At 40.6% G+C, this 20,848-nt stretch overlaps 1 protein-coding gene across 1 annotated transcript in view; it reads left to right on the forward strand.

Annotated features, from left to right (window-relative positions):
• ITSN1 (intersectin 1) overlaps window positions 1-20,848 on the forward strand; it is a 327,970-nt gene that overhangs the window by 272,200 nt on the left and 34,922 nt on the right. The window contains exons 31-33 of the mRNA XM_069074954.1: window positions 9,431-9,614; window positions 14,531-14,629; window positions 16,199-16,366. Of these exons, the coding sequence (XP_068931055.1) occupies window positions 9,431-9,614; window positions 14,531-14,629; window positions 16,199-16,366 (451 nt within the window). The remainder of the gene's footprint in view (window positions 1-9,430; window positions 9,615-14,530; window positions 14,630-16,198; window positions 16,367-20,848) is intronic.

The following is a 20,848-nucleotide window of genomic DNA, read 5'->3' on the forward strand; positions in this document are numbered from 1 at the left end:
AGAATGAGAAAGACAGAGACAGAGAAACATGGACACAGAGATGCAGATAGAGAGACAGAATAGACCAGTGTACCCCTTACTCCTCCTTGCCCCTCCTTTCCTCTCAACTCCTCTCCTCTCCTCTATTCTGTCTCTCTGTCTGCATCTCTGTGTCCATGTTTCTCTGTCTCTGTCTTTCTCATTCTGCTTTGCCCTACACAAAGATATGGAACATTGATCTCCACCAATAAGGAGAGAGTACCATATCACTGGACTTTGGGACTTGGGTTACAAATGTGTTTAATGAAGTCTGAGTGGGAAAGTGGTAAATTATTCTGGTTAATCATGGAGAGTACCCTTAGGAGGTGACATTTGAACGAGTTTTTAAAGTATGTTTATGAAGTTGACAGGTGAACAAAGGGAGGGTGTACATTCCCAGTGTAGGTAATAGCACATGCAAAGGTACAGAGGTATGAATGTAGTGTATGTTCTAGTGGACAACAGAGAATGTCCAGGTTAGCTGAGTGTTATGTACATGAACAGGAACAGTTTGAGGAAATGTTGGTGCAGGATGGTGGTGCCAGATGGGAAGAATTTGAACTTGACTCAGTGATCAACAGGGAACCAAATGAAGATTTTGACCTGTATTTATAGATTAAAAAGTATTGTGCTAACAGCAGTACAAAAGATGGGACAGAGGGGAAAAGAGATGAGAAGACCTCTTAGGAGGTCATTGCAATAATCTAGGCAGAAGTAAGAACCTGTAACTGGGCACCATAACTTTATTTGGGTGTAGTATGGAAACCATGGCTAGCCTTGGGTTATTGGGAGCTGTGGGGGGTTGAAGACTTACCAAAACCAAATTTATTACCTTTCTCCTACTCTTCCTGACCTTCTTATATCTTTTAATGACACCACTTTTCTCCCAGTCACTCAGACTTGAAAACTTGAAATCATCTTTGCCTTTTCTCTCTTCTTAGCTCCTGGTGAGTCCACCAAATGCTGTCTTTTCTACTCCTACAAAATCTCTTACAAAATCAGTCCCACCCAGAAACACCTGGCCGTGTAATCTTGAGCAAGTTACTTAACTCCAATTGCTTAGGGGTGGCCAGGTGGCGCAGTGAGTAAGAGCACTGGCCCCAGAGTCGGGATGACCTGGAATCGAATCTGGGCTCTGATACTTAGCACCACACCCAGAAATAACTGGCCATGTAACCTTGAGCAAGTTACTTAACCCCAATTGCTTAAAAAAAGAAAAATCACTCCCAGTTGTCCACTCTCTCCATTATAGTTCAGTCTTAGTGGGAACAGGAGAATGCACAAAGAAGAAGAAAAAGTACGACCCATTTGCTTTACAGATTATATAATCAAGACTCCCAGGGAACTTTTATGATTCTCCTCAAATTTTCCATCAGGACTATTAAGAGAATTGTCTGTATTTTAACCACTAGAACTGTGCCCAAGATCTCTCCTATCCTTTCAAGATCGCCCAAGTTCTGTTATGAGAATTTTCCAGCAGAACTAATCTTGCAAACTCAGTAATCTTTTAAATGTTGGTTTTAACATGTCTTCATAGACTTTACCTCTGTAAATCAAATACAGATTTTCTTTCTTAAGAATACAGAAAGTATTTGCATTGATTACAATGGGGAAATTGTAGCTCAAAAAAAATATACCAATTTTAAAATTTTGAAATTCTCATCTTTCATCCCCTCTATTCATCTATCAATCATTTATGCAAAAAGTAAATGGGATTGGGGTTATACTTTTTTTTTTTAGGGATATGTGTTTCAGGGACCAGGATAATAGGCCTCAGTCATAGGACTACAATAACCTAGGAAAAGAGAAATCACATCTGGGCAAGAGTTTATGAAATATCCCCTGGCTCCAAACATCACTATCACAGGAAAAAAAAAATCACATGCCTCTGTTTAACAGTTTTATTCTTCCTTCATTCTATTCCCTTTTTACCTGGCAAAATTTCGCACTTACACAGGCACACACTTGTCAGTTTAATCTATGTTACTAACATTTTCCCCATCATGTTTTTTAGTCTAGACAATCAACAGAATAATAAATCAAGGCCTAATTTGTAGCTTTTGCTGATTCCAGAGGTGTAAATGTTCATGCTGAAAATTTAACAGTGGGGAACCTGTTAGAGCCAGCACACCATTGACCTTTGAAGGTTGTATATTTCTATTCCAGTTTTTACCCCAGGCTTCCTAATGTGCCAAAGATAACAACAATGCTTCAGAAGTCAATTCCTTATTCCAACTGGTGTTGTTACTGCAGGGAAGGAGTAGACAGGGAAAGCTGGAAAGTTGGGTAGGCAAAATTCCCCCATCTGACCATCACTTCTCCTTCCTTCCCTGAGATCTATTATACTCTTGTAAGACTGTACTTCTTTAAATTCCAGTCCAGACCTATGGTTCTTTTTTTTTTTCTGAGGGCCTAGAAATTTTTTCCCCCAATATATTAAATGATTTATTTATTTATTTTTTAAGCAATCGGGGTTAAGTAACTTGCTCAAGGGTACACGGCCAGTTATTTCTGGGTGTGGTGCTGAATATCTGAGCCCGGATTTGATCCAGGTCATCCCGACACTGGAGGCGGTGCTCTTACTCGCTGAGCCACCTGGCCGCCCCTAAGCAATTGGGGTTAAGTAACTTGCTCAAGGTTACACGGCCAGGTGTTTCTGGGTGGGTGCTAAGTGTCTGAGCCCGGGATTCGATCTCCAGGTCTTCTCAACACTGGAGCTGGTGCTCTTACTCGCTGTGCTACCTGGCCACCCCGTATTTTTCTTTTTCAACATTCGCTTCCAGAAATTTTAAATTTTCTCCCCCTCCTTCCCTTCTCCCTCCCAAAAACAGCTTGCAATCTGATATGGGCTCTACACATACATTCCTATTAAACACATTTTCACATTAGTCATGTTGCATAGAAGAATTAGAACGAATGGGAAAAAACATGAGAAAGAAAAACACAAAATAAAACAAACCAAAATAGAAAGTAGTCTGCTTTGTTCTGCATTCCAGCTCTTTCTCTGGATGTGATGGCATTTTCTATCATGTGTCCTTTGGAATTGTCCTTGCATTGCTGAGAAGGGCTAAGTCTATCAAACCTGTGGTTCTTTTGAAGATGTTTGGTACCTCCCAATAAAGAGCTAAGATCAGCAATGCTCAGAGAAATCATAGGATTTCAGAGTTGTTTTTTTCTGTTAGCAAAACAAAGGAATTAGGGTAAGGATATTTTAATAGACCTCTGTTTGGAATGCATCTGGACCTGTGGGTAAATCTAGCTAGTGCAATAAGAACTTGGGCTACAAAAAAGTATTAACCAATTCAATACTAGTTATACTAGTGACTGTCCAGCAGTCCCACTATTAATACTATTTTCATTTTCTTAACCTACAGTCAGGAAGTGTCTCTGAGTCCCAGCTCTAGCTGCTATGATAAAAAACAACACTGATATGAGTTGTCTTGACCTTAGACAAATGGTATTAAGTTTGTCTTTGCCACAATGTCTTAATAATGTTAGTAGAATTGAATTTGGTAACTTCCCCTACCTCTCCCCACCTCTATTTTCTCAACAATACCCTACTTTCTCTCACTTGAGGCCACTACTATAAGCATCCTCAAGCCAAGTCAAGCCAACAAGTTTTTATTAAGTGCCATTCACTGAGCTAAGTCCTAGCAATACTCCTCCCTCCAAAATGGGCACAACAGTTTCTGCCTTCAAGGGTTTCATAATCTAATCAGGGAGACAATAGGCAAAAAACAACAACTGTATGAACTTATTTATGCAGGATAAATTAGAGATAACAGAGGGGAAGCACCAGCATTAAGGGGATCAGGAAAGGCTTCCTTTAGTAGCTAGGATTTTTGCTGTGACTCGAAGGAAGTCAGGAGGCAGAGATAAGAAGGGAGAGAGTTCCAGGCATGGGGGACAGCAACTGCCCAGAGTCAGGAGATTAGTGTCTTTTTTAAGGAACAGCAAAGTAACACAAAAAGTGTTACTGAATATAGACTACATGGGAGTGAGTTAAGTATTAGAAGACTGGAAAGGCAGGGAATGGGGGAAAATTAGGAAAGGCTTTGAACATCAAACAGAGGATTATATATTTGATCCTGGAAGTAATAGTGAATAAGTATATTGAAGAGGAGGAGTAGATCAGAGGTGGGGTTTGGGGAACTGCAGGGCTGACATGGGGTTTGGCCAATGCTTTAAGAAGATCACTTTGATAGCCAAGTGGGGGAGGGCTTGATGTAGGGTGCTCAGGGAAGCCTAACACCTCTGGTGTGAAGACTACCAAGCCCTTTTCAGGTCTGCTTTCCACCTTTGATGTCCACCTGATCCACCTGACTTTCACCTGTGACTCCAAGAAGCTGTAGCATGCACAGTGGCCCCACCCTGGTAAATCATTTCAACAGATGAGCTAACCCAGGCTGAAAGTAACCAGGAGGGTCTCAGATCTGTTGGTGAGTTAGGAGGGTGTCTAAGCATGTGAAGACTTACCCCTGCAGAATGAGCGGATGAGAACAATTTGTTCCAAGGGCTGTGAAGGTGGCTGATGCAGTCCCTGTGAAATATTTAGAACCTGGTCAGACATCTAAGATGCCAGGGGCATCCTGAGTCATCGCCAGTAATCTTGACGTTTGTCTTGTCACTGGATTTCAATGACTCTGGAAGAGAGAGCAAGGCTGAGGACTTCAGGCAACTCTGCCTCACTTAGATCCAGCTTATGCGTGAATCCAAAGACATCACCCATACCATTTTACCATTTTTATCTACCTCAAAGTCCTGTGGCAACAGGCAAGTGACAAGCAGCAGGTACAGATATACTGAGAGTTGTTGTCACAACCTTGAACACAGGCACCCAGGCCATAGGGCCATCTTCTCACTGGACTGAAGCAGGAATGGGATTCAGCAGCCCTCAATGTCTGAGCAACCTTTTTAAAGGACCGTACTACTCACCTCCTGGCATGAGGAAAGGGCTAGAAAAGGTGCCCTAAAAATTGTCTGCTTTATCCACCCCTAGTCTGCTTAACACAACAAACAGAGATCCTACCTGGTGATTGAAAGACCTAAAAAGGTACAAAATATTTGCAAAGATGATTTCACTCACTGTCAGTACATGGAATGTGTGCACCCTTATGGAAAGTAAGAAATCCAGAAGACTTGAAAGAGCAATAGCTCTTGTTACAAGAGAACACATTCTCGATATCTCTGAAGAACTTTGGAATTGATTGTGAGACATGGGAGACACTGGCACAGGACCACCCACCACAGTGTCCCTGCATCAAAGAAGGTGCTGTGCTCTTTGAGCAAAGCAGAATTGCATAGTTCAAAAGAAACGTGAGATGTGCAAATTTAGAGCCATCTCCATTCCAAATGTTCATATGAATGACTTGTACCCAACCTGTGGTAGAGCCTTTGAGCTCATATTGATCAGCCGAAGTCAGACACACTTTACCTTGTGACCCCAATATCGCAGTGCCATTTTGATCTTTGAGGATGAAAGACAACCACCACCACCACAATGGAGGATGGCTTAGATTGGGGAAAGATTTGAGGCAGAGATTACCAACCAGAAGACTATTGAAGTAGTGTAGTTATTTATTGTTAAGGGCTTGTACCAGGGTAGTGACAGAGTAAAAGGAGAATAGGAGGCATTAGAGGTCATCTCCTATTGTTGCCTTGGTCTATAGACTTCAGAATATCTTTATCTGTTATCCACTGCCTTGGAAATGTTGATTAGACTCTTAGCCATTGTTCATAGTGCTTTTACTTCTTTAATCTCTAAACCTTCACATGTATACACATATGTGTATATATAGATATACAGACCTGTGTGTATATACATATATGTGGATGTGTAGATATATACACATGTATTTATATGCACATGTGTGGGTGTATAGCTATATATAGACATATATATATATACTCCTGTGGATGCATATATGCATACACATATGTGGATATACATGTGTATATGTCATTTGTGTGTGTATATTTAAAATTCAAGGGTACTAATCAGAGATCTTTTCACAGGGTAATGTAGGACATAGGGAATGTATGGCAGTAACTTGACATCTAAGAAGTTAGTGGGTTTCTCCATCAAGTGGAGGATAGATGGATGGATGATGACTTACTGCAATGTTGTCAAGGGTATTTCTGTTCAGTGTGGATTGGACTAGATCACCTGCAAGTTGCCTTCCAATTCTGAGTTTCCATCTTTCTAGATGGGATAACCATAGCTGCTCATCAAGGAGAAAACCATTCTTGTGGCTGTAGTTATGGTAACCAGAGCAATATCATTCTAAAGCTTGGATGAAACCCACAGAGATTCCCCATTCCTTGGTCTAATCTTTGTAAACCAGAATCCTAGCCAGTCCTACTCTTGAGACAGAAATCCAGAGAAGGAGACTGAAGTAGGATCCATAGGGACAGTATGTTCTAGGTACCATTTAAGTGAATTTAGGACTAGCATTTTGACTAAGTAGCCAGAAGACTATAGATACTATGTCTTGTACCTACAGTGAATAAATAGTACTGTCTTGCCTCAAACTATGGCTCTTTTATATTTTATAAAATGTCCCCCTTTACTTTCTTCTATTGTTTTCTTCCAATACTCTCTCCTCCCTCAATCAAACTTCTGTTCCCTAGTTGATATAGAAGTATTGCTTCCAATCACAGTATGGTAGATTTTAGAACTGGAAACTGTCTGTTGGACAATTCACAGGATTTCATAGGATCATAGGTTTAGAGCTAAAGGGGACCTTAGCTATCATCTAGTATAATTCTCTCATTTGATAGCCGAGGAAACTAAGGCCTAGAGGGGTCAAGTGATTTCTCCAAGGTTTTATAGTTATTAAGTGGCAGAACCAGAATTCAAACTCAGGACCCCTGGTTCTAAATCCAGCACTCTTTCCCAGGCATCACCCAGATTCTTAGTTTATCCCACAGATATCTTGGTTTTTCTGTCCATAGCAGATTTGCATCATCTCGTTTAATGGTGTCATTTGGAGCAGAGGTTCATTTGCATTCAGGGTTTACCAATTTAAATAGGTGACAGTAATTCCTTTTAGAAATGATATGTCACCTACAAGCTGATTCCCAAATATTGGTGAACCATTCTTCTCCCAAGACAATTCCCAAGTAAATGTTGTTAGTTTATTCTTATACCTTATCATTGCCTGTTGGTTTAATAGCTCACAACATCCTTTTCTGAAGGCATCAAGATACTTCTCTTATTTCAAAGCACTAGGTAGCCCATGCCCACCAATACCAGCCCCATGGACCCTGTTCTAGTCTTCTGTCTCTTCTCAGAGCTACCACAGCCAAAAACTGGCCTGATGTATTGTGGTATTACCCTTAGAGGGCCCTAAGCATCTTGGTAGACTATCTGAGAAATATTCTGTCTTCTGGTTAGAGGTGCAAACAATTATGGGAAGTCCAAAGACCCTAGAGTCCTTTTCTAAAATCATCCTTCGGTCATTTACAAGGTACTATAATAATCACTTATCCTTCATATAACATGTACTTCTAAGTTTAATATGCCACGCTGAAAGGTCCAGAAGAATTCTTCATGATAATGCATGCACCAATGCACATAAAATAAAACCTTTGAATCACCTAGGTCCCTAAACTACAACTCTAGACTAAGTCTTAGGGCTTTCTTTCTAAAATTCCTGTAACTCATGTTCCTACCCACAGTTTCCTATGAGAACATTAGAATTTGGTTCATGTCTAGGACTTGACAAAAAATAGGAGAGGTCTTCAGTTCCTACACAAGAACTGACACTAATAAAATTGACTATACAACAGGTTTATCCAAAAAAAATGCAAAGGACATATACCCAAGAACCTAGCAATCTAACCCCCACCTCCGTTCCCTGTACCTATGAAGCTCCATCTCCAAGAGAATCACCTTAAAATATCTACACTCTGCTGCATGGGGCTTCCTGTAAGAGGAAAGTATTCAGATTGCTGGAGAACCCCTCTCTCCTCAGTAGCAACATCTCTCTAGCCAACTGATATCCTTTGGAGTCTTTTGTGTAGCTCCCTTTTAAACACTGAATCCTAGAGTGAAGCCATGAATTTCATCATCAAAGTGTTGTCAAATAAGACCACAAGTACCCAGAATAAAGCAAGTTCTTGCCTTGTCAAAGAGTTGATCTAGACCTTAGAATTTCATGCCTTATTCAGTCAATACAAAAAGGAGATGAGACTTTAACTGGGAAATGTCTAGGCATATCCCCTATATCTCTAAAATTCTACCACTTTTTAATACCAAAGAAAATGTTAATATTTATCATTTCTGTATATTATTCATTCATTCAACAAATGTTCACTAAATACTTGCTACTTGTAAAGGACTTTGCTCTCTACCTATGCATGCATGACTCTCAGGGCCTCAAATATTGTGGTTCTGCCCACATATGGCATTTGAATTCTTGCCATTTAGAAACTATCCATTTTCTATGTTCCAATGTTATACTATCCTTGCAAATAAATCTTAAGTGTGCCATAAAAGTATTCATGGGAGGGGCGGCTAGGTGGCACAGTGAATAGAGCACCAGCCGTGGAGTCAGGAGGACCTGAGTTCAAATCCAGCCTCAGACACTTAACATAAAAAAACTAGCCGTTTGACCTTGGGCAAGTCACTTAACCCCAATTGCCCTACCTTCTCCCTCCAAAAAGAAAAAAAAAGGAAAAATATTCATGGGAGAGAGCCCTTGTGTAATATGGCTCTTAAAATTCAAGCAGATGTTTTCCAAGATCAACACAACTTCCTAATTCTACAACCACCTCTTCTCAGTTTCTAGGACACAGCTTGAATTTATTACTGTATTTGCAGGCTATTTTCAGAATCCTCATGTTTCTGCCCAACACCACCAGTTAGCTATTGTAATGATGGAGAGAAGTTGCACAATAATCTATAAAGTGATTTATATTTAGTTCTATCAATGTTAATAGAATTGGGGTAGGCAGTTAATTTAGTTCATGATTTTGTTTTGCTTCACCTGATACTAAAATGAGCTACCATTTCCTGAGGATACACCAATGGGACAGTTATTGAGGTAGCTTAGAGGCATACTTAGAAGGTAAGCCAGGCTGGCATTTTTTGTCCCAAATAATCCATAAAGGGATTTTCATAAGTGGAAAAGGAAGTTTTTGACTATGCTTACCTGAACTACATAAGAAAAAATAAATATTTTTCTCACCAAGATTAAAAAAAGATCTCAATAGGTAGTTTCACCTCTTAGCAGGTCAACCTGAAGTCTCTGCAGACTGGTAAGATTCATTTTCTTTCTTTCTGTGTCCCCTAAATAGATCTATTAGTGACTTAGGTTTCTAGTAAACATCATTCTTCTATGAAAACTAGAAAATGATTCCCATACGCTGGCAGTCATTGTGTGAAAGACAACTTCTCTTTCCATTGTAGAGCCCTGAGAGTTCGAAAGAAAATGTCTGGTGAGAGGATGCCCGTGAAGATGATTGGTGATATCCTGACGGCGCAGCTGCCCCACATGCAGCCCTACATACGTTTCTGTAGCTGCCAGCTCAATGGAGCGGCCCTCATCCAGCAGAAGACAGATGAAGTCCCTGAGTTCAAGGAATTTGTCAAAGTAAGGAATTGAGTAAATACCTGCTAAAGTCTCCTTCAGAGTTTGTCCTGTGCATTTTGTTGGGTGGGTGGAAAGAATCATTAGTACATTTGAACAGTTTTAAATGTCATCACTGTCTTCACAGCAGAGCTAAATTGGGAGGCCTCAAGAAAGCTGGCTGCCCATAAGCCTAGAAAATCCTTCTTCATGGCTGTCATTCTGGTTCTGGCACTGACTTTCATGATTGGTAAACAGTAAAAATAACAACTAACATTTATATAGCAATTACTATGTTCCAGTCACTTTTCACAATTATTATTTCATTTGGTCCTAACAACAACCCTGAGAAGTAAGTGCTACCATTACCTCCATTTTACAGATGAGAAAACTGAGGCAAATGGGGGTTAAGTGACTTGCCCAGAGTCACACAGCTAGCAAGTGTCTGAGGTTAGATTTGAACTCAGATCTTCCTGATTCCACTGTTCCACCTTGTTGCCCCTTAAATCATATTATTAGGTTTATTGCCAGAGTGTCTTTGCCAACAGAGGGAGTAACCAAAGAATCCCACCGCTTTCCTCCCCTGCTTATTTTAGTATGTGAAAGACTTAGAAGCCAGAGTGATCAGTGAGGGGTGCCACAGCAGTCCAGGTTACCAACAGAGGAAGTAGGAGGAACAGTGATTTTTGTGAAGGACTGATACTATTCCTGGATATGGCAGTGGCAATATGGGCATGCCCCCTAATTCTCCTGGGAAAAAAATTAAAAAGAAAATTAAATATAATCACTCAACAAGCGAATGTCTCCACAAATATCAAGGTACCAGTGAAAGGAAAATAACCTGTTATTTTATCCCTTCATCCTGGTAGACAAAGCATTTTCATGTCTGTGATATTCATGTTCATCACACTGTCATCATCAACAAATAGTATTGAAGGCCTACTTTGTACAAGGTCCTATGTTTGTCTGACAAAGGGAATAGCGCTCTGGACCTAGAGTCAAAAGAATTGGGATTAGAGCTCCTCCCAGATATGCCCTAGCTGTGTTACTCTGAGCAAGTGACTTTACCTCTCTCAGCCTCTGTTTTCTCATTTGTAAAATGGGAATAAAAACATCTTCATGGGATCAGGGCTATTGGGAGGGTTAGGTTCTAGGGCAAAAAATGAGGGCTTTCTAGTGTCAGAGTTAATTGCGTGCTTGTCGTCCCCCCATTATTTACTAGATTGAAGGTTCCTTGAGGACAGTTATGTGTATTATTAATACTACTTATATACATTATTAATCATTTAATGCTTAGCTCATAGTAGGTACTCAACAAATGCCGACTTAAATTGAGATGGGAGGCATAAGACATCTGTCTACTGTGGTGTAGACTCTGTCTAAGTTAATGTCTACTGTGCTAACTGGGATTATAGAGAGGGAGCAAAGGAGACTGAAATCCTAACATTGCATCCGTGGGATTTGGAATGGATTTGAGCATGAGCTCACTGTTGGGATAGGTTGAATTTGACCTTTAGTGCTATACAGTGGCTTCCTTGAAAACAATTAAAAAAAACAACTATGTATAGCAAAAATCCTCTAGGCAGTTGATGAGAGGTCTTCTTTTCCTATCCTTTTTACCCGTCATGGTTTGAAGCAGTGACCCGATTTTGGCACTGTTAAACTCAAGGTCTGCCCTAGCTGCTGCTGAGATAACTCTAGTTTGATGCAAGCCATGGTTACAGAAGTGCCAGATTCTCTGATGTGATGCCAGCAGCTGCTTTCTGAGGTTTCAGCCACCAAAGGAAAGTTGCCTTGCAATTCCTAGATTTTTAGGTAAAGGTTGCATTTCTGGTATGTTTACCAAGCTACTTAAAAGAAAAGTCATTTATAGATCTTAAGCTTTAAATTAAACGAGTTCTCTCATATGAGTGGGCTCAAGGAACACCTATCCCCTTAGCTGGGTTATTAAGCAGAATGTAGAGTTCCTTCAACAACAACAACAACAACAACAAAAGAATGGAAGAAAGCCCTCGAGGTAAAAACAAAAGGAGAAAAAGGAAATGAAGCAGAAGGTGATCCTGACCTGGGTTAGGAGAATCTAAGAATGTGACAAAGAGGAGAAAGAGAAAAAGGATCCTGAACACTTGGAACCAAGTCATTGATGTAAGACTTTTGCTAGGCAGTTTTTTTGTGTGTTACAAGGAATGATATATGGTTGTATAGAAACTGTCAAGAGAGAGATCTGACAGTAAGGGTCAGAGGAAAAAGAAAGAAGCATCAGTGACTAGTGACTCCTTGCTGAGGAGTGCTGAGGCTGCCAAGCCTGAACAATGGAATTCTGCTGCTTTCCCATGGTGTGTGTCCAGGATATTACAGACCACTTCCCAAAACTTGTGAAACTTGATAACTAAATTTAGCTATGTTTTGGAGCATAGGAGCTGGAGACAAGAGGGAAGAAGGATAAAAGACAGGATCACTTGCTTCTTGGGATGGATGGGATGATGATTATAGAGAGGAGGTGAACTATTTAACTTAATGGGTTGAATTTTTTTGTTTGTTTTGTTGTTGTTGTTGTTTAGTTGGGTGAATATTTGAACTAGAAAGGATAGAACCAAAGACAGCCAGGAGGGATTTAAAACCCAACCTAAGCTAGGAGATAGTATGAATGCACCTATTGAGGAGGTGGCTAGGTGGCACAGTGAATAGAGCACCGGCTCTGGAGTCAGGAGGACCTGAGTTCAAATCGAGCCTCAGACACTTATACACACACACACACACACACACACACACACAACTAGCCTCATAACCTTAGGCAAGTCACTTAACCCCAATTGCCCTCCAAAAAACAAACAAAAAAAAAATGTACCTATTGGTCTCTAATGGATGTATTGGATCAGTTGGCAAAGATGAATTGCTTCCAGGGGTATTGAAAGAACTGGCTTCTCTGGTTTCTGAACTGAGTGCTCATTTTGGGTGACATTTGAAGGATGGTGATGAGAAAGACTCAAGAAAGACATTGTTATCTTAATTTTCAAAAGGAAGAAAATGAAATCTGAAAACTATAAACCAGAGATCTTGACTTTAATTCCTGGGAACATTCTATAATATATAATTAAAGGGATGGTTAAAGAAGGTTCAGGAAGTTAAGGTGTGCCACCACATGACTTAAAGGCATTTGCTGCTTTCCACTCACGCAGCTTCAACCCTAGTTCAGGCTTCATCTCTGGGATTATTATCGTAACGGGTTAGATTTAAGTTTCCCAGTACCTAGCCTCTCCCCTGTTTAATCCATCCTCTATAATGCTTCCAAATTGATATTCCTAAAACACAGGTCTGCCCATGTCACTCACGAGCTCCAGAAAGGTCAACAGTGAATGGTTGTTGAATGTATGGAGGGGAGTAAAACGTAAGGAGTCTCAGAAAGTAGGAGAGGGTCAGGCCATGAAAGGCTACAAATGCTGTACAGATTTTATATTTGTTCTTGGAGATTAAAGGGAGCCACCAGAGTTTATTGAATGGGGGAGGGAGGGTCATGGTCAGGCTTACACTTTAGGAAAATTATTTTTGCATCTGAGCGAAGACAAATTGAATTGGAGGAGGGGGAGATGAAGTATGGAAACCAATTAGAAAGCTATTGCAATAATCTAGATGAGGTGCGGTGAGAGCCCAAATTAAAGTAGTGACTACAGCCACTACTTTGAGTGAAGAGAGAGGTTCATGTGTGAACATTGTTTTGAAGGTAGAAACAACAAAATCTGGCAATGGTTTGGATTTGTGGGTGAGTAAAAGTGAAGGGCCAAGGATGACACTAAGACTGTGAACCTGACTGACAGTAATAGGGAAGTTTGGAAGGGAGAAATATGATGAGATCAGTTTTGGCCATGTTGAGTTTGAGTTACCTATGAACAGTTTGAAATGTCCAAAAGGCAGCTGATGTTGTGAGACTGTATTCTCGGGAAAGAGACTAGAGCTGGGTGTACAGATCCGAGCATCTTCTGCTTAGAGAGGATAATGGAACCATGGAGGCTGATAAGATCACAACTGAGAAGAGGGCCTAGGACAGAGCCTTAGAGGACACCCACAGTTAGGAGAGGTGGAGGATAAGGGAAGAATCAAAGATGAGCCCAAGTCTAGGATCATATAGTACTGAGATAGTGAAGTCAGAAAGAAAAGCACATTTAAAGGAAAAGAGAGTCAGCCTGGATTTGGACATGTTGAGTTTGAGTTGCTTATGGGAAAGCCAAGTGGATTTCCTTAGAGTCAGTTGGAGATCTCAGGCTAGAGTTCTAGCTCTAGAAGTGAAGATTAGAAATAGAGATTTACTAGTCTTCTGCAGAGACAAGAGTTCATTGAATTTATTGGGATTGAATTAAGGAAATAAGCATTTAATAGTGCTTTCTATGTGCCAGGCACAGTGCTATAAGCACAACATCCTCACAACATTCCTGTGAGGTAGTTGCTATAATTATTCCTGTTTGACATTTGAGGAAACTGAGGCAGAGTTTAAGTGATTTGCTCAGGGTCTCATAACTGGTAAGTGTCTGAGGTGGGACTTGAACTTTCTGACTCCAGGCCCAGAACTCCATCCACCTCACCACATACCTGCCTGAATTAGATTAGTGCTGAGAAAGAAAGGACTGACCTTGAGGAATGTCCACCTTTAGTGGTTGGGAAGAGAATAAGGAGCCAGGGAAGGAGTCAGAGATAGAGTAGTTAGAAAGGTAGAAAGAGAACCAGGAGAGTATGATATTTCTGAAACCAGGCAAGAATAGGGAGGATTAAGACTTTCAGATGTTGTGGAGTGGTCAAGAAGTTAAAAAAAAAAAAAAAGGTTATAGGATTTGGTGATTAGGAGGTCACTCCCTTTAGTTATTAGCTTTCTGAAAGGGGAAGCTGTACATTTCTCAAGTCTAATCTTTTTTCTTTTACAAATTCTGTTTTGTTTTGTTTTTTTTCAGAGATTAGCCATGGATCCTCGGTGTAAAGGGATGCCACTCTCTAGTTTTATCCTGAAGCCTATGCAGCGGGTAACAAGATACCCATTAATCATTAAAAATGTAAGTACCTATCTTCATATTATTTCAATCCAGGATTATTACTAATTATTCTGCTCGTGTCTCCTTTGCAGAGATCACACACGATAATTGGAGTTGGGCACTTGTACTTTGTGACTATAAGGCAGAACTTAGGTAGAAAATAGCCATAGTGTAGACTTAGCAGTGTGTGATCAGATTCTTGTATTCACTGTTTCATAGGAAACCTGTATTTACTTCTTGACTCTGACAATGGGATGTTTAGCAAATCATTTAATTTCGCTAGGCCTTATGGTTCTAAGAGGAGAAACACTCCCTACCTACCTCAGAAGACTTGTATTGAGGGCAGTGAGATGGGGGAAGGTGGATACAGGGCTCAGGGCCCTAGATGCCCTCCTAAAATAGAGGTTCAGGGAAGAGCCATCCTGTCAGAGTATCAGAGGTGGGATTTGAACCCAAGTCTGACTCCAGAGCTCATGCTCTTTCCATCATACTGTTTCACCTCCTGTTATCTATATTGTACAACATGAAGTTCAAAGGTATTCTGGCCTTTAGGGAGAAGGGCATGGGGAAGGATAGGAAATAAATGCTTGCTCATTGAAAATATTATATGCATATATAAAATAAATCCTACTATTCCATATTTTTCTTGTTAGTCGACAATATTGAATCAACTGTGGGACTATTTAAGTTATAATAATAATAATTAATAATAGTAATAATCAGTATTTACATAGTAATTTAAGGTTTGCAAAGTGCTTACAAATGTCATCTCACTTGATCATCACAGCAAGGTAGGTGCTATTATCATCCACGTTTTACAGATGGGGAAACTGATGCAGACAAAGTTAAGTGACTTGTCCAGGATCCCAGGGCTAGTGTCTGAGGCTGAATTTGAACTGAGGTCTTCCTGACTCCAGTGCTTTATCCACTCCACTGCCCAGCTTCCCTACTTATACCCCGGCCCACTGGAATTAACATGATGATATTATCCAACTAGTTAAGGATAAAGTTACAGTGTGTTTCAGGGATTAAGACACCTGAGATCATTCCCTCTAGTCCAGTGTTTGTGACAAGCTAGAATATGTCACTTCAGGGGTGAGGAACCCATGGTCTTGAGGTCACATTTTGGGGATTTATTCTGTGAAGTTTGGATTCAGTCAAAGGGTTGCACTTGAGGACCTAGAAGGCCACATGTCTCAAGGCTGCTTGTTCTCTACCCCGATAGACTGTTCCTGGTGGAATTTAGCTGCAATGGTCTATGGTCCAGGGAGTCAAAAGCTTTAAAGAAATTTAAATCTTAATTCCTGCCTCTCCTTGTGTGAGCTTCTGTCTCTTTGACCTTCACCTTTAAAGTGGAAGGGTCATACCACCAGTCTGACTTCTAGAATGGCTGTGAAAATCCAGTACTCACACAGCGTAATGTTGTCAGTGTGGGTATAAAGGGTATGAAAGAGCATAAGGGCCTTTAGGAGAGGATACTGCTGTTTCTGCTCTGCTAAGGCCCAACATGGACAGCATCCAATCCAGTCTGAGTGGGAGAAAAGACAAAAAGGATTTTTTTGGGGGGGGTCTTCTTCCTCTCATATGTAGATCTTAGAAAACACTCCTGAAAACCACCCTGACTACAGTCACTTGAAACATGCTCTAGAGAAGGCTGAAGAATTGTGTTCCCAAGTCAACGAAGGTGTACGTGAAAAGGAAAATTCAGACCGGTTGGAGTGGATTCAAGCACATGTGCAGTGTGAAGGCCTCTCTGAGGTAGTGACCTTGATGGGTGAGGACAAGGGGAGTCCTCACTAGATGGTCCTGGGATCTGGAAGGAGGCAGTGGGGAGGAAGAAGAGAAGAGCTGGGAAAGAGGCAAAAATTTGAAATCCCAAATCCTTCTTGCCTTTTTTTAGTTTTTCCTCTTTTTCTGTTCTGCTTTCTTCCATGTTCTCTCCTTTTTCTTTCATGCATGCATACATTTATATCTCTTCTTGACCATGGGAAACTTACCTCCTTCATCCCCACCCCTCCACCCCCAAGTTATGTAATCTGGGATTGGGGAATAAGAAGAACGACTCCATCATCACTTTGCCCCTGCTTCTACTTATTTTCTTTCTGAATATGTAAAATAAGAGTGTTGGGCCATGTAACTTTCAAGAATCCTTACAGATTGAAAATTCTTGGATTCTTTGACTCACGTCAGTGTTGGTGAGGTGGAAAGTCCAGTCATGACCTGCTCGGGAGTAGCACTGCCTTCCTGGGATACTTGGCCATGATAGTCAATCAATCAGCAAGTATTTATTAAATGCTTTCTATATGCCAGGCACTGTTTTAGACATTGGGGACACAAGAAAGGCAAAAAGATAATCCCTGACATCAAGAAGCTGACATTTTAATAATGGAGATGATGTATAAATAAATAACTGTAAATAGAAGACACACATCTGTGTATAAATGTAGACATGCATATATGTATATACATAAACATACATATATAGTACAAATGGAACATAATCTAGAGGGAAGGCATTAAAGGTGAGGATGAGGTAAGGTCTCCTTCAGAAAGCAGGATTTGTTTCTGGTCTTTTTAAAAATTTTATTTTTTCCCCAATTACATACAAAAACAATTTTTAACATTTTTTTTTAAGTTTTGAGTTCTAAATTCTATCTTTCCCTCCCAAACCTTTCCCCTCCCTGAGACAGTAAGCATTCTGATATAGGTTATGCATGTGCAATCATGTAAAACATATTTCCATATTTATCATTTTATGGAAGGAAAAAAAAGGAAAGTGAAAAATAGTATGCTTCCATCTGTATTCAGACACCATCAGTTCTTTCTCTGGAGACAAAGAGCATCTTTCATCATGAGTCTTTTGGGATTGTCTTGGATCATTGTGTTGCTAAGTATATTTAAATCATTCACAGTTGTTCATTGTATAATATTGCCGTGGTACAATGTTCTAGTTCTACTCACTTCACTCTGCTTCAATTCATATAAGTCTTTCCAGGTTTTTCTGAAATCATCCTGTTCATAATTTCTTATAGCACAATAATATTCCATTATAACTATATACCACAACTTGTTCAGCCATTCTCCAATGTATGAATATCCCCTCAATTTCCACGTCTTAGTTACCACAAAAAGAGCTACTATAAATATTTTTGCACAAGTAGGTCCTTTTATTTTTTTTTATTTCTTTAGGATACAGACTTAATAGTGCTATTGCTGGATCAAAGGGTGTGCATAGTTTGATAGCCTTTTTGGCATAGTTCCAAATTGCTCTCCAGAATAGTTAGATCAATTCCCAACTCCACCAATTTTTCATGTGTCCCAGTTTTCTCACATCCCTGCCAACATTTATCCTTTTCCTTTTCTATCATATTAGCCAACCTGAAAGGTGTGAGGTGAATAACTCAAAGTTGTTTTCATTGCATTTCTCTAATCAACAGTGATTTAGAGCATATTTTCATATGACTATAGATAGCTTTGATTTCTTTATCTGAAAACTGCCTATTCATATCCTTTGACCATTTACTAATGGTCTGTGGACTGTAGCTCAGGAGAGAGACTGGAGCTAGATATATAGATCTTAGAACCATCTGCATAAAAAAGATAATCGAGCCCATAGCAGCTGATGAAATCACTGAATGAAGTAGTATAGCGAAAGAAGAGAAGAAGGTCCAAGACAAAGCATTCTGGAACACCTGTGACTTATGGTCATGGCATGAATGGAAACCTAGCAAAGAAGACTGAGAAGAAGTGGGTAGGAGGAGGACCAGGGATGATCAGTGTTATGAAAACTTAGAAGGAAGACAGTATCCAGAAGGAGATTATCATAATGTCAAAGAATGCGGAGAGGTCAAGAAGTATGAGGATGGCAAAAAGGCCATTAGAGTTGTCAATTAAGAGATCTTAGGGAAACCCAGAGAATTCTCCCTTTTCCATTGCTGTGGAGTATCCTCCCCTGATCTCCTGTACAAAAGGTCAAAGTAATCTAGTGTGCTCCCTGTCACCAGTGATCATATGCCCAACAGAAGCTGCTTAGAAGCCACCACTAAAGTTTCCATTCCTACAAAAAAACAATATCAGGCAAGATGGCAGCATTCACTTCCAATGGTTCAACTTGTAGCTCCCCATGACTATGACAGAAAATGTTTGAATTTCACTCTGGCAACATCTCTGTGGAAAGGCCTGACTACTCTGGGAAAGTTATCCCCCACCATCTGGTTTTCCAAAATCAGAGCCACACCATTGGTAGCAACCTTTTTTTCAGAAGTTGATTTATCCATTCATGACAGCTCTATTAGAATCCTCAGAGCATTCAGGAATTTCCTGGGTTGCTCATGGCAAAAGCACCTATGCCCTGACTCTGGAGTTCATGAAGAATGGGCATGTCATGGATTCTGGCAAAACCATGCTGGGCCTTCTGCATGAGGCTCAGCGCCCTTCCTGCTGCTCTCAGATTCTGAAGCCTCAAAGCCCATTTCCCCCATTCCTTCTTCTCTCCCCTCATTTCCTTTCCGCTTCCCCCATCCCTTAGATTAAGTGGACTGCTTAAGTGTAGGAGTCATGTGTGTTTTTTAAAAACAAAACATCAAAAATGAAGACAAGAAACTGCATTTTTTCTTTTATTATCCAAATCACCTAGGTGCTTTCCAGCAAGCTCAGTAGTTTTGTTTACTTTGCACTCAAAAGAAACTAATAAACTTTGGACAGCCTTGAGGAAAAATAAAAACCTCATTGGCCTTTCTTTGTTAAACATTACCTCTGGGAGGACAGCAGTTTTGCCCTGATTTATAGGCCTGGGATCCCTTTTTCTGCCCGTAGGCTTAGGTAAAGAAGAAACTTTTCCTGATCCTGAAAGGAGGGGTTGGGAAGAGGAGCCTGTGAATGAACCTCAAAGACATCTTGGGTACAGACCTGGACACCCTTCACTTTGCTGGTTGGAAACTAGGACTGTCTGGATTCTAAATTGTGGGGATGGGGCAGAATGGTAGGTCCAAAGGAGTCTATCATTAAAGCTTAGATTTAAAACTTTAGTCAAGTGAACAAGCACTTATTAAATACTTACTCTGGGCCAGGTGCTTACTCTTGGTATTGCTGGAGATCCTCAGGGCCTTCTCTTTTCCCACCTCCCTTGAGAGCTGGCACAGGAGGGCTGATATTGGAGAGGGGCCAGGTAATTGTTTACAATAGGAAGATTTAAACCTTTAGCCAGAGCAGGAGGGAGCTTAGGCTTTATACTGGGTGAGATTCTCTCTGGGCTACCTGAAGTTCCTCCAGCCTCAGCCACAGTTCTTGACAATGTTCTCTCCTGCCACCCACTCTGTGACATGGCAGGCGAAGTTTGCCTGAGGGCTGAGGGGAGGGACTAGCTGCTACCTAACTGAAAGGCCATTTTCAAGCAGTTCCATTTCAGGGGCTTCAACTAAAATTTGGGTTCCAAGATAAGAATCACTTGGAAAGTTGGAAAACTGGACCCCACCTTGAATGGTTCAATGAGTACAACAAAATCTGTATCACCTTGAGTTCCAAGGAGTAGGCAGGCCTATCTGAGAGGAACATTAACCTCAATGGCATATAGTAGGTGCTTAATAAATGCTAGTTGACTGACAGGTTCATTAAACAGGTGGTGACTGAGTTTCTGGCTTAGACTATTTCTCTTCTCCTCCCCTCCCTTCCCCCACTTTCTCTTCCACTTCCTCAGTGAAGATAATTGAACAGGGTGGGTGAGGGGAAAGCACAGGAAACCAGAGACATTGGAGCAGAATCAATGACTGTACTCAGCAGGGGGAAATGGCACAGGGCAGTATGTGTAATGTGAAATATTTCCTTGTTCTCAACATTAGAACTTGTAATCTTGCCTGCTCCCCAGCCTCCTCATCCTGTGTTGCGTGCAGAAATTTTGTTTAGTCAAATCTAAGGCAGCTGAAATAGTTTGGAGCTAGGGGTAGGCAAACTTTTCCTTCTCTTACAATACTCCAATGTAGGCAACATTGAAATGATGGCTTCTGTTAGTGCTTTGCTTCTGATGACCTCTTTAATATTTCATGATAAACTAAAAGATTTGGAAAACAACTGGGAGTCAGCTAACAATTCCTTATCTCCTGTAACTTAGAAACAGGGACCTTGAAAAAAAAACAGTGTAAACTGACACATGTGAACTCATCCCTTAAATAAAGCTACCCTGTTAATTAAAAGAGACAGAGAGAGAGAGAGAGAGAGAGAGAGAGAGAGAGAGAGAGAGAGAGA

The sequence above is a fragment of the Petaurus breviceps genome, unplaced genomic scaffold, assembly GCF_028583685.1.
Source record: "Petaurus breviceps papuanus isolate PSGF00001 unplaced genomic scaffold, PetGlider_PUasm1.0 90897, whole genome shotgun sequence".
Lineage (NCBI taxonomy): Eukaryota > Metazoa > Chordata > Mammalia > Diprotodontia > Petauridae > Petaurus > Petaurus breviceps.